This window comes from Diadema antillarum, unplaced genomic scaffold (genome assembly GCF_040938485.1).
Source record: "Diadema antillarum isolate AM-2024a unplaced genomic scaffold, OU_Dant_1.0 seq00001026_RagTag, whole genome shotgun sequence".
Classification (NCBI taxonomy): Eukaryota; Metazoa; Echinodermata; class Echinoidea; order Diadematoida; family Diadematidae; genus Diadema; species Diadema antillarum.
The window spans coordinates 1176-13987 of record NW_027271860.1 but is presented as its reverse complement, the minus strand read 5'-3'; the positions used below and the strand labels follow the sequence as shown (position 1 = coordinate 13987).

Sequence of the window (12812 nt, the reverse complement as noted above, 5' to 3'; positions counted from 1 at the left end):
AGCCTCTGGATGTACTCTCAATGCATGCAGCTCTCCTCCATTCACTGGCATCAATAGGATAGTTGCATTCAAGTCCACGGGTCAAAGATACCGTGACTATAGTCACTAAAAAGCACAAAGACCACAGTTTGATCCCTGCCATTCTTGCAGCGAAAGATGCTAATCCTCTCACAAAAGATTGCAGTCTCTAGTGCTGTAGACATTGGTACTGTACATGGGATGCAAGAGTGCAGGTTATGGTGGTTTCCTTCCAGTATTAGCCAAATGATTTCCAAATCTTGAAAATACAAGGGAACAACTTGATAACTTCCCTTCAAATTTGCCCAGTTGAAGCACAAAAACACCATGAATCATCACTTGCAAACAGAATACAACAACGCTGCACAAAATCAAACACAATCCCAAACAAATACAGAGCTCAAAAGTTGTGGGGCTACCTAGGAAGGCGCACACCAACATTTTTTTTTTATTAGGTGAATAACGCCAAAATGTACTTAATAACTTAACCCTATTTCATTTCCGAACTAACGGACATTTAGTTGTATTAAAGGACTTCGGAACAACAAAACAAACCTTATCTGAATTAAAAATTATTGTATTACAATAACACAAGTTCCCCTCGGAAACTGTGCGTAATACACGGAGTGAACATACAGTGATGTGAAGCGTTCGCTCATGCAGAGACGTTATAAATATGCCTGTTCCGCTACGCATTTTCGAATGCGATCCGCATTTCGTTATAACGGAGCACATTTCTTTTGTTTTTCTTTGTCAGTGGCGCGCAGAAAAGACTTCGTGATAACGAAAATTTCGTTATAACCGTCTTCGTTATAAGCGAATTTTGTACCATAGACTTTAGTGGCGATAATTTTGGGACCAGAAGTTTTGCTTCGTTATAACGAAATTTCGTTATAACCGTGTTCGTTGTAACGGGAGTGCACTGTGTCTTTATTTGTGTACTTCGTCTCTTTGTTAATATGCTTTCTTTGCATTGTTTCATCAGTTTTGTAACTATTTTACTGTTACACCGTTAACGCTCATTCGGAATTTCCCTGCTGCATCATTGGGCATTAACAACTAGTATATCAGGGATGTGGGAAGAGATTGTCAACTCCTTCGTATGATCACCACAGAGCATTACCTCCCTTGACATTTACTCCTTGTTAAAATTAGGCTCCAAAGAATAACTCCTCTTACAATAACTCTCCCCCAGAAAATAACGTCTCTCATTGTTATTTTTTGAACAACGTTTGCTATTTGAATTGAAAAAAAAAACCAACATTTTTTCATATCGTCTGATTTTGGTCGAGACCTAACTTCAGGTTTTTAACATCTTTTGGATGAGATAACTAGAAACCCCTAACGAAATATTAAAGAGCACATAATTCCGAGAAGGATTCAAGTTTTAGTGAAAAAAAAAATAGTCTTGAGATGGCTTGGATAAAACAGGGCAGTCCTAATGTAAAAAGGATTTTGTCAACTACAACTTTCTAGATCTATTCAAAAAGAGGGTGCAGGACAAAAGACTTCGTTAGCAACTAGGGGTGTTTTGTAAAAAAAAAAAAAAATACCGTTAAACTCGTAATATTTTACTCTGTCTAATAAGACTAACTTATATTTGAACTGGATTTCCCCTTAAAGTATCGAGAACATTTAAATTGAAAATTAGCACAATTCTACTTGAATTTGAAATAAGCTGTAATTATACTCTTATGACAGATTAGAGGGCACCGTTTGATAGAATTTGCCAGTTATGACATCTTGTTAATCTCTAATAATTTTAATAAAATCATGGGTTCTGCTTGATTGATAAGCTCTAGTCACTGACTTGTTACTATGGACCTGCTTGGATCGACCTACAACGACTGGTAAATGTGTGGGACTGACAGCTTGTCAGTATATCTTTCATAAAACCGTGCCCGGATCCTATCAGAAATTATGGCTTTATATCGAAGGGTCCCTCGCTAATGTTAAGGAAATATGAATTGCGTTGAAATCAACTCTAATTTTTTTATGTTTATCGTCTTATGTGTTATAACGGTAGAAAATGACAAGCCAAAAGAGTAAATGATGACAATGTAAGAGAAAGATGCATTAATGTACATGAGCTTAGTCTTCTGATATGGTGTTATGAACTTATGGAAAAATTACAACGGGTGGTAGCTTTTGGGGAGGGAGGGTTGTCTAGTGGGTAAGTACCCGGAGGGGGCGGGGTGGAGGGGGGCGGGGTGGAGGGGGGGGGGGTTCGGGGTATGGTTATGGGGGGTATCTGGGGGTAGTACTCCGGGTGGTAGTTATCCTGGGGGTAGTTATCCGGGGGGTAATTAACCGGGTGGTAGTTATCCTAGGGGTAGTTATCCTGGGGGTAGTTATCCGGGTGGTAGTTATCCTGGGGGTAGTTATCCGGGGGGTAGTTACCCAGGGGGTAGTTATCCGGGGGGTAGTTATCTGGGGGGTAGTTATCCGGGGGTAGTTATCCAGGGGATAGTTACCCGGGGGTAGTTATCCGGGGGTAGATGTCCTAGGGGTAATTGCCCTTGGGGGTAGTTGCCCTAGGAGGGTAGCTAACCGGGTGGTAGTTGTCCTAGGGGGTAATTACCCTGGAGGGTGATTGCCCTAGGAGGGTAGTTGTCCGGGGGGGGGGGGTAGTTGCCCTGGGGGGAATAGACCTGGGCGGTAATTATCCGGGTGGTAGTTATCCCGGAGGGTAGTTTTCCAGGGGGTTAGTGCCCGGATACGTATTTAAACATAAAGATAAGGATATTCAATCTGACAAGTTCATGCAATGGCAAAATCTATAATTTAGTAAACAAAGATATACTGGGACTACAATATGGTGCATTATTTATTAAACATATTGTTCGTTTTTGAAGAAGAACAAGTTTATTAATATGTGCATTATATGTTTTGCCCCAAATTTTATTACAGTAATTCACATGTGGCAATACTAAAGAGTTATAAATGATAATATTTTTCTTGGTAAAAAAAAAAAAAAAAAAAAATGTTTGAGTTCTGATAAAATCCCACCTGTCCGTGAGATCTTTGAAGAAACATTGGATATATGAAGTTTCCAACTAAGGGATTCATTGAAAAGTATACCTAGAAAAGAAATTGAATCAGTTCTTTCAATAACATTGCTATCTATCATTAAAGTATCACTGTTCAACAATACTCTTTAATTAATAGAATGGAAAATAACACATTTCTTTTTTTTTGATAATTCAAAAGTAATTTGTTACTCTTAAACTATTCATTTAAAAACTGAAGTTGCGTATTCATTGTCCTTATCAATAAAGCAATATTCTTGTGTGAAAACATAACCACTGTGTCATCAGCAAAGAGTGAAAACTTAAAAACACAAGAACAATTTAACATAAATAACAAAAAGCAAAGGACTCAAAACAGAACCTTGTGGTACACCAATATTTACAGAGAGATAAGAGGATCTGACATCATCGACCATCACATACTGTTTTCTATTGGACAAATAATCTTCAAACCATTGTAATTGTACACCTCTCACTCCATATAAATACAATTTCTTTATTAGAATCTTGTGGTCGATGGTGTCAAATGCTTTTGACAAATCCATAAATACTCCCCAACAATAATTACCATCATCAATTTTCTGCAAAATATAATCTGTGAAGGATATTACGCTAGAACATGTAGAGAAATATTTTCGAAATCCGAATTGTTCAGGTATCTATACATCATTTTTGGTTAAAAACTTAGAGAGACGATTGTATATAAGTCTTTCCAAAACTTTAGCAAAAATAGAAAGAATTGCAAGCGGTCTATAATTTTCAATACATTCTGGATTATCCTTTTTGAATAACGGAACAATTTTGGTTATTTTCAGATTATCAGGGACAACACCAGACTGCACAGATAAATTATGAATATGGGCAATTCCATGGGAATGTGGACATGGCACTAAAATTTCAACTTTATTATATTGCAAAAGAATTACTCATTATGTATTACCCATATATTGAAGTTAAAGAAACTCAAAGAATTATATCAATCGGTCAAATATTTCCCGAGAAACAGCTACATATGTTGAAGGCAATTTTTCAGTCATCCAAATTGCTAAAATGCATGCTTAACTTGATATAATTTTTTTTAATAGAAAAATTCTGCTAGCACTTCAATTAATTTATTTTAAAGAAGCAAATTGGTTCTACTTCAGTCTCCCATGAGGAAATTTTTATGCCACCTTCAAAAAATTCTAATCACCACATGAAAGTTCAGCCCTTGAGCCATGTAACGCGAGTTACCGAAACAAGAAATATTTTTCATTCTGAAGGAAGCAGTGGAGGTAATTTGTTGGGAATCATAATTTTCTAAATTCATCACACCCTGATACTGTACACAGGATGTTGACTTGAATAAACACTGTTATCACATTAAAAAATGTCAATGAAAAGTGTAACGCGAGTTACCATGTAACGCGAGTTACCGGCATGTAACGCGAGTTACCAACTATAAACACAAGTTTCCCCCAACATAAGCAAATTTTAGCACTTAATTGAGCTAGATTGTGGTGAAAACAATCAAATGCAGTGCTATACACACTATGCTGGACTGAAACAAAGGAGGGCAGCCTAATAAACTGTGATTAGCATCAAGGCCACTGATCACATGCCACTTTGAAGAGTCTAGCCTGGCTTTCATTGCATACTGTATATGTATCCAGCAGTGAATGAGACCATTAGATTTATCTTTTGAATTTCCTGCGTCAGTATTACAGAATTTTTATTACAGAATGCTATAAAGCACAGCAAGTGTTGGTTCTAATCCTTGTTTGGTGGCCTACTGAAGATGACACCTGTCCGGAGATCAGGAGGTTGTGGGTTCGAATCCTGCTCAAGTATGTATGCCCATGATTTTTTATCATGGCTACTAATAAAACACTGATCAATTCAGTGAGCTTATTAACGTTGATGTAGGGCAATTTGTCAATCAGTTGCAATGAAAACATCTCAACGGAAGAATTTCATGAATTTGAATAATTACGCAGTACCAACTGCATGTTATAAGGATTAGAGCCAGCACTTGCTTCCGGGTGAAAGCACGGTGGTCTAGTGGAGATGACACCTGTCCAGTGATCAGGAGGTCGTAAGTTTGAATACTGCTTGAGTATGTACGCCCATGACTTTTTTTATCATGGCTACTACTAAAACACTGATCAAATCAGTGCTTATGTACGTCGATGTAGGGTAATAAGCCAGTTCGTATACACTGTAGCTCATGTACACATTGGTACAAATGACCTTTCTTTTTTCTCAGTTGGTTCGGCACTTCACTTGTTTTCAAAGCAGCATAATGCATAAAGCTTGCATGACATAACAATTTATGGAACTTCTGTTCAAAAAAAGAATGAACTTGCATTTAGATCAGGGGATCAGAATACTCCCATCAGTTTATAATTTAGCAGGCATCCATTTCATTGTTTTGTATTGAATGCAGTAACAGCTTATTTCCGTTTATATTGCAAAATACCATTCTTGCTGTCAGGTGGATGTGCTGGCAAGCATCACTTAGATAAGGATCGCATGAATAATCATCGCATCACAGATGCTTTATGTCAGTGAATTTACAAACCAAAATGCCTGTTCGTACAAATGATCTTTTTTTGTTCATGCACAAAGTGGAATTACGAACTGGTCTTTTTGTCAATCAGTTGCAAAGAAATGTACTAGTTTTCACTCCTCACAAAGATAGGATTTGAATTTTTGAAAGATTGTAAGCTGTTTCGTAAACTTGTATATATAGGGTTTGATACTTTTATGTTTTGTTTTAAAAAGACTTTCAACATTTTTCATCTTTACACTCTGAAACTTACAATGTAATGATACACCTATATCATCTAGTATATATTCAAACATATTCAAGGTCTCTATGAGGAGTGAAGCTCTTATTAGTCTTAAACACACTCTTCTATTGGGTTTATTAGTAAAATATTTGTTTAACATTTATTCGTTTTACTATCTACACAAATAAGCATCTCTCAGATTATTCAACACAAGATTCAGTGCCATCAGAACAATTGTATGTCATCAATTTGTGTCACCCTGTGTTAGTGGACATAATGTAACGCGAGTTACCGTAACGCGAGTTACCGACATAAAGGCTCCCTACATTTTTCCAGGTCATTGTTACTCAACTTTGATATTGTTAATTTATGAGTCCTAACCCACTATCAATTCAAGGTAGGAAAACTTTTATCAAGATTGTCTAGTATGAGGAGACTTTCCAAAAAGAGGTCTTCATAGAATTGACCATGTCCTTTTTGTGTAACGCGAGTTACCGAAATTAAATGATTCAAGAATCCCAACATGTTTGTCCTTTATTTTTCTTTTTGGATTCATTTAGTTGGTGTATGTCTACTTAACCCATGATGAAAAAAGTAACTTGTAGATCCTACCAATTACAAAGATATTGGCACATTATCCCAAAAATGTACCCGTTATTTGTAACGCGAGTTACCGTGGAATTGCCCATATAACAAAGAGGTTCAACAAAACAATGAATGCATTCTTTTACAATTCTTGGCGAGATATCATCAGGACCGCTTGCCTTTGAACTTTGAATAGATGCAGATATATCTACTATTTCATGAGTAGATGCTGATGTACAGAAGAGAGAGTTACTATTTTGACACGAAAAATAATCAGTGAAATCACGTGAAGAGTTCGGTACTGATGATGAGAGTTTTGCCCCAACATTAACAAAATAAGAATTCAACTGTTGTACAATATCTTGTCTCGATGAAAACTTCACATTATCATTATACATACATTTAGGTAGTGAGATATCTTTCTTCCTTCCAAGTATATCATTTATACATTGCCATGTTTTCTTCATATCACATTTTAAGGAAGAAAATTTATCAGTATAATATCTATATTTTGAATATCGTATAGTATTTATAAGTCTATTTCTATAATTCGTATGATTCTCGAGATATGTAACTCTTGAATTCTGCGAACTCAGTTTGTACAGCTTATTTCTATGATGTATAGATTTCAATATACCTTCGTAATCCAAGGCTTTCTACAACGTAAACTATTTGAATTAAAAGGAGTAGATCGCAGTGGAAGACAACTGCTATATATGGAGGAAAACATTTCAAAGAAAAAATCATAACTTTCATTTACACCATTCTGATTGCAAATATTTGTACGATCAGTTAACCTCAATTTTTGTTTGAATAATGATATATTTTCATTTTTTATTCATCTTTTTCGGATATATTTCTTTCCTTTGTCTACCACAACCATGAATTTTCTTTTAAATGTGACAGTGCACCTCAAAACGAACATAAAGTCGCACACACTGATTTTGCGTGAGGACTGAAAATAAGTGAAATGGGTCAACCTAGCCGATCTTGACTTTTTCATATTTTCTGAAAGAGTGGGTCTTCTTTTACATTGTGCTAAAATTTGGTATCTTAAAACGGGCAGGAAAGTGTGTTTTTTTTTTGCAGTTTATCTCGAACATTTTTGGTAGAATACTGTGATCAGGTGTGTCTTTAGAATCCCTTTTTCCTTTCTGAAAAACCTTGTCCACACTCTTCACTTTCAACTCTAATAACTTTTGAAGGGATAGAGCTACTGCTTTGAAAGTTGGCATTAAGTATGGACAGAATGTGTTAATGAGGCATGGCTACTTTCAGTTTAATCTGATAATCCCTTCATTGTTGTTACTCTGGTGGTTTACTTCCTGTTTTTTGTCCCATTCATCGCACAGCCAGCACGGTTTGGTAAAGATTAAGCGCTTGAATAAACACTGTACTTCAGAGCCTCTTTTCTCAGTTCACACTTTTCCTGAGTTTGTGCTGTCTTTCCAATATTTAGATAGGTTAGGAGAGTCCATTTGATTTGAGTTATACATCATTTTAAAGCTTAAAGTCTGCTCTTTCAGAATATGGTTTTAACTTAAAATTCATGTCTGGCGACTTTTTGTTTGTTTTGAGGTGCAGAGTCACAAATATACAAAAAAAAATGGAAAATGATCAGAAAGATCCTTATAGCTGATACCAGTCTGGAACTGATCATTCAATAAAACATTCGTACAAATATTATCAATCAAAGCATGTTTGGTAGATACGCGAGTTGGTTTTGTAATCAAAGGGTATAAATTGAATGAATACATCGTATCCCAAAAATATTGTGTTTTATTATGTACGCCACATTTCAATAAATCGATATTGAAATCTCCTGTGAAGTAAATATCTTTCTTTTCAAATTCCAATTTTTCCATTACATTATGCATTTTATCAGGAAAAGGTATATCAGTATTTGGTGGTCTGTAAATGCATGCTACAATTAGACTTTTTCTCTATGACTATTTCAATGAAAAGCATTTCATATTCTGTTGTAATACATGATAAATCTTTGCGTAATGTATGATGATATTCATTCCGGATGTACATAGCAACTCCACCGCCAGCCTTCTGAGTTCTAAACATATAAGACAAAGACTAATTTTCAATATTATAAAATTTGAAATTTGTATTTTCATTAAACCAAATCTCAGAGAGAGTTATAACACTAAAACTATAATCAAGTGATAAAAGCATCATATTAAACTAATCAAAGTTTTTCGCGAGACTTCTCACGTTTAAGTGAAAAACAGAGAAATCTGATTGTTCATGAGAAAATCAGGAACGGAAATCTTCATCAAACATATATTGACATTTAGGCCTTGTTATCATTTGATTGTCATCTTTAATATCTGTATCATACAATGTTTCATTATCAACATTCACAGAATTTATTTCAAAAGGGTTTATCACAAGTGAATACAATTTTGATATATCTATGTTTTTTGACAAATGAAAATACTGATATAGGGTAAATTTGAATTCGTTGTCATCACATTATGTGATTAAATTGTGAAATTTCTGAAACACAGCCATGACTGAGTAGAAGAAGTACTGCAATGAACACACACACACACACACACACACACATTCACTGAGCGAAGTTATAAACCAATACTAGAAAAGAATAAAAACAATACAATCTGTAAAAGAAAATGAGGCTTAAATCAAGGAAGTAGCACAGAATACATACAAACATTAAGCTCTCTGAGGAAGTATAACAAGAGTATTGGCAGATTAAATCTATAGAATGAGGTCATCTTCACCTCGTATCATCTTTTTCACAGTTTTTCCACCACTGGCAGGCAGAAGGGCGATGACCTTGCCATCTACTGTCCACGCTGTCAGAACCTTTCTGTTCTCTCGAGTTTTTGCCAGGAGTGCTTGGTTTTTCACTGTCAGATCCTCCACAATGGAAATTCCAGATCCCTTCAGCGTCCCCCTGTTCACAAGTATTTCACGTCCCTTTTTGTAGGCCGATAGCTTCATGATGATTGACCGATGGTGTCTTGTTTGTTCTCGGGCGTTTGGTGTTGTCGTTGACTTTGGTGATTTTCCAGTGCGGTGGCAGCGATCTACATCTCCTGGCGTCAAGGTGATACCAAGCCGGTCACGGATGATGTCTGCTGCAGTGGCCTCAGTGTCTTCGCCAGGCCTCTCCTCCACACCGAAGATTCGAATGCAAGAACGTCGAGAGTACTGCTCGAGGTCATTGACACTATTGCTGACAATTGACACAGTTTTATTCAATGCATCGATCTCTTTCTCTTTCGTGTGAAGTTTCCGTTGCAGGTCCAGCACCTCACCCTGAACAACCTGGATTGTTTTCATCAGTTCTCCCATCTTTTCTTCCATGGCCTCGCGTACAATGGATTTCAGAAGTGAACTGAACTCGTCATTCTTCACAAGCTCTTTCACTACCTGGCATGTCACAGCTGCAGATTGTCTTGTGCTGGGTCCTCCAGCAGTAGTGGCCATTGTGTCTCGACAATAGGCAACAGGATTAGTGTGAATTGTTCTCTCCTTCAGGGATGACCCAGGCAATGAAGATCGAGAGGACTGGCAGATACAGGCATGGGCGTAAATCCGGGGGGGGGGGGATATATATCCCCCCACTTTTGAAGGAGGGGGCGGGATGGCCTGTACAAATATCTCCCCCCCCCGAAATTCTCCCAAGAAAAGATGTAGGAACAAAAAAAAAAAAAAAAAAAAGAAATGTGGCGATATTGATTTCAGCATGATGGATTATTGCATAGCCTATAATCTAGGCGGAGAATGCAGTTATTGTCTTTGTAATTTGCTGTTAAGCTAAACGTATGATGCAGCGAGGTAATTGTCTTTGCCAAGCGATACATCTGGTGCAGCGAGACTACGAACAGTGGACGGATCTACCGCGTCCGCTAGGCGCCACGATCGGTGGCAGTTTTTTTTTTCCGTGTAGGAAGACTGCCACCGATTAAAAAAAAGAAAACAACGACAAACAACTGGATCATAGGCGGTGTATTCGCGCGCATCCACTGTTCGTAGTCTCGTCGCATCAGACCAGCTGCATCCCCACCTAGGTTATAGGCTACATAATGTAATGCATGAGCCATGACGTTCGCACGCCCGCCTCGTGACGAGAGCATACTGCTGAACAGTGCTTCTCTCGCACGCCAATGCATGTAGAGCAATATCGACCGTAATGCATGCTTCGGATGTTGAACTACTATCGTAGCCACAGAACGAGATAGCAACCAGCTGCATGCAACCAGGGAGGCGCTCTTCCCACCTCCTTGATGCAACACAGTCTGTAGGGCCATGGACGTAGGCGTGAACGAGTGCACCATGCCGAACGCGATACGACTCACGTCGAGCTCCGCATGAGTTACCCAAAGATCTAGATAACAAACGAGTTTGTTAACAGCCTTGTACGAGTTTCAGTCGTAGGAATTGCAACACATTTACCCTCTCCATATTGGCAGTGATTTTGCTCAGTTAGTATAATCCGTTTGCCTCCTGAAAAAACAAAAGGAACGGGTGTCGATTCCCATAATTTTATGCAAGTGCCTCCTTTAATCTAATGAACATTGTTTTAGATTAATGGTTCAGACCTATTAACCAGATTTCTTTTTGTTTTCATGGGAGATGTGCAAAAAACACAAGAAAGTTCAATAGATTAATAAGACAAGTTTATTCGCTGCCAATGTTATTGATATGCAACATTCATCTCAAGAACAGAAAAATGGATTCTTTAATCCCTAATAAACAATCCCACAGAAAAGGCGAGACATTCTAAGTTTGCCAGAATAGTACGAAAAGATTTCCACTTTTTTTTTTCCCAGTGAATAGGACCTACTTGGAATTGAGTACTGAAACGGATATTGTACCTTACCAAATAATTTTCACACGTTGGTAAGAATGTATAAAACCTGAAGTGTGCCGTGATCCAGAATGAATTTTACAACTGTATTTATGAGCCTGTTATGTTGTTGGAAAATAGCATTGCTTGTCATGTCATTGTGCTTAGATAGGGGCCAGATATGAAGCCATTAACTTGACAAAGATGGAAAAAAGGTGACCAAAATAAATAGAACTATCTCTACGAAAAGGAAGGGCTAAACTCATTTTGATTTCTGCAAATATGAATGGTGTTTAAATGGTAATAAAATATACAAAAGAATCTTTAAGAAAAAATCTTAGGAAATCATTCAAATTGTCGGCATCATATGCCCAGGGGCGTCACTAGCTTTTTTTCAAGGGGGGGGGGGTGCGTTTTGACACTAAATGTTTACGAGATTTTTTTTTGACAGACATTTGGAATATAGGAAGCTCTCAATTCTTAGACTTTTACTGTTTTTTGAGGGAAACAAGCGGGGAAAGGGCACCGGTAGCTAGGATTTCATCTTGGGGGGGGGGGGGGGGGGGGAGGGGGTAGTATGCGAGGGAGCGAGCAAGGGTGGGGGGAGGGTGTGGAAGTGCCGGAGAGGGTTGCACCCCGAATGGATTATGGAATGACGGTGTGAAACGACAAATTACTGGCAGCGATATCAGGGGAATGGCATAACGACTACATGCGAGCGAGCGGAGCGACCGAGCTTGAAAATGTAGCCATATTTTTTTTTTTTTTTTGCTTTGTAGATTAAGGGGGGCGCACCGGGCGCAACTGCTGGCAATTACTGGCAGCAACATCAGGTGAATGGCATAATAATTAAACGCGAGCGAGCAAAGAGAGCGAGCTTTGAAATTTTGACATTTTACAGTCCAAACACTGCCATTTAGAGCCATCTTTTTTCGCTTCGGAGATAAAGGAGGGGTGGGGGCGCAACGGGTGCAACTTCCGTTAATTATTGGCAGCAACATCAGGAGAATTGCATAACAATTTAATGCGAGCGAGCTTGAAAATGTTAACATTTTACAGTTCAAAAACTGCCGTTTGTAGCCGTATTTTTTTTTTTTTTTTTTGCTTTGGAAATTAAGGGGGGCGCATCGGGTGCATCTTACTGCTGGCAATTACTGGCAGCAACATCAGGTGAATGGCATAACAATTAAATGCGAGCGAGCGAAAAAAAGCGAGCTTGAAAATGTTGACATTTTACAGTAAAAAACAAACAAACTGCCGTTTGTAGCTATATTTCTTCGCTTTAGAATTTAAGGGGGTGCATCGGGTGCAACTGCTGGCAAATACTGGCAGCAATATCAGGCGAGCATAATGATTACATTCGAGCGAGCGGAACGAGCGAGCTTGAAAATATTACATTTTACGGTCCAAAAACTGCCGTTTCTTTCGCTTTGGAAATTAAGGGGGAGGGGCACCGGGCGGAACTGCTGGCTATTACTGGCAGCAACATCAGGTGAATTGCATAACGATTAAATGCGAGCGAGCGAAGAGAGCGAGCTTGAAAATTTTACATTTTACAGTCCAAAAACTGCCGTTCTTAGC

At 38.0% G+C, this 12812-nt stretch overlaps 1 protein-coding gene across 1 annotated transcript in view; it reads left to right on the top strand.

Annotated features, from left to right (window-relative positions):
- Positions 1 to 11554, top strand: part of LOC139742840 (NLR family CARD domain-containing protein 4-like) — a 107121-nt gene extending 95567 nt beyond the window's left edge. The window contains exon 5 of the mRNA XM_071653356.1: positions 9671 to 11554. Within this exon, the coding sequence (XP_071509457.1) occupies positions 9671 to 9775 (105 nt within the window). The 3' untranslated portion in view covers positions 9776 to 11554. The remainder of the gene's footprint in view (positions 1 to 9670) is intronic.
- The last annotated feature ends 1258 nt before the right edge of the window (positions 11555 to 12812 follow it).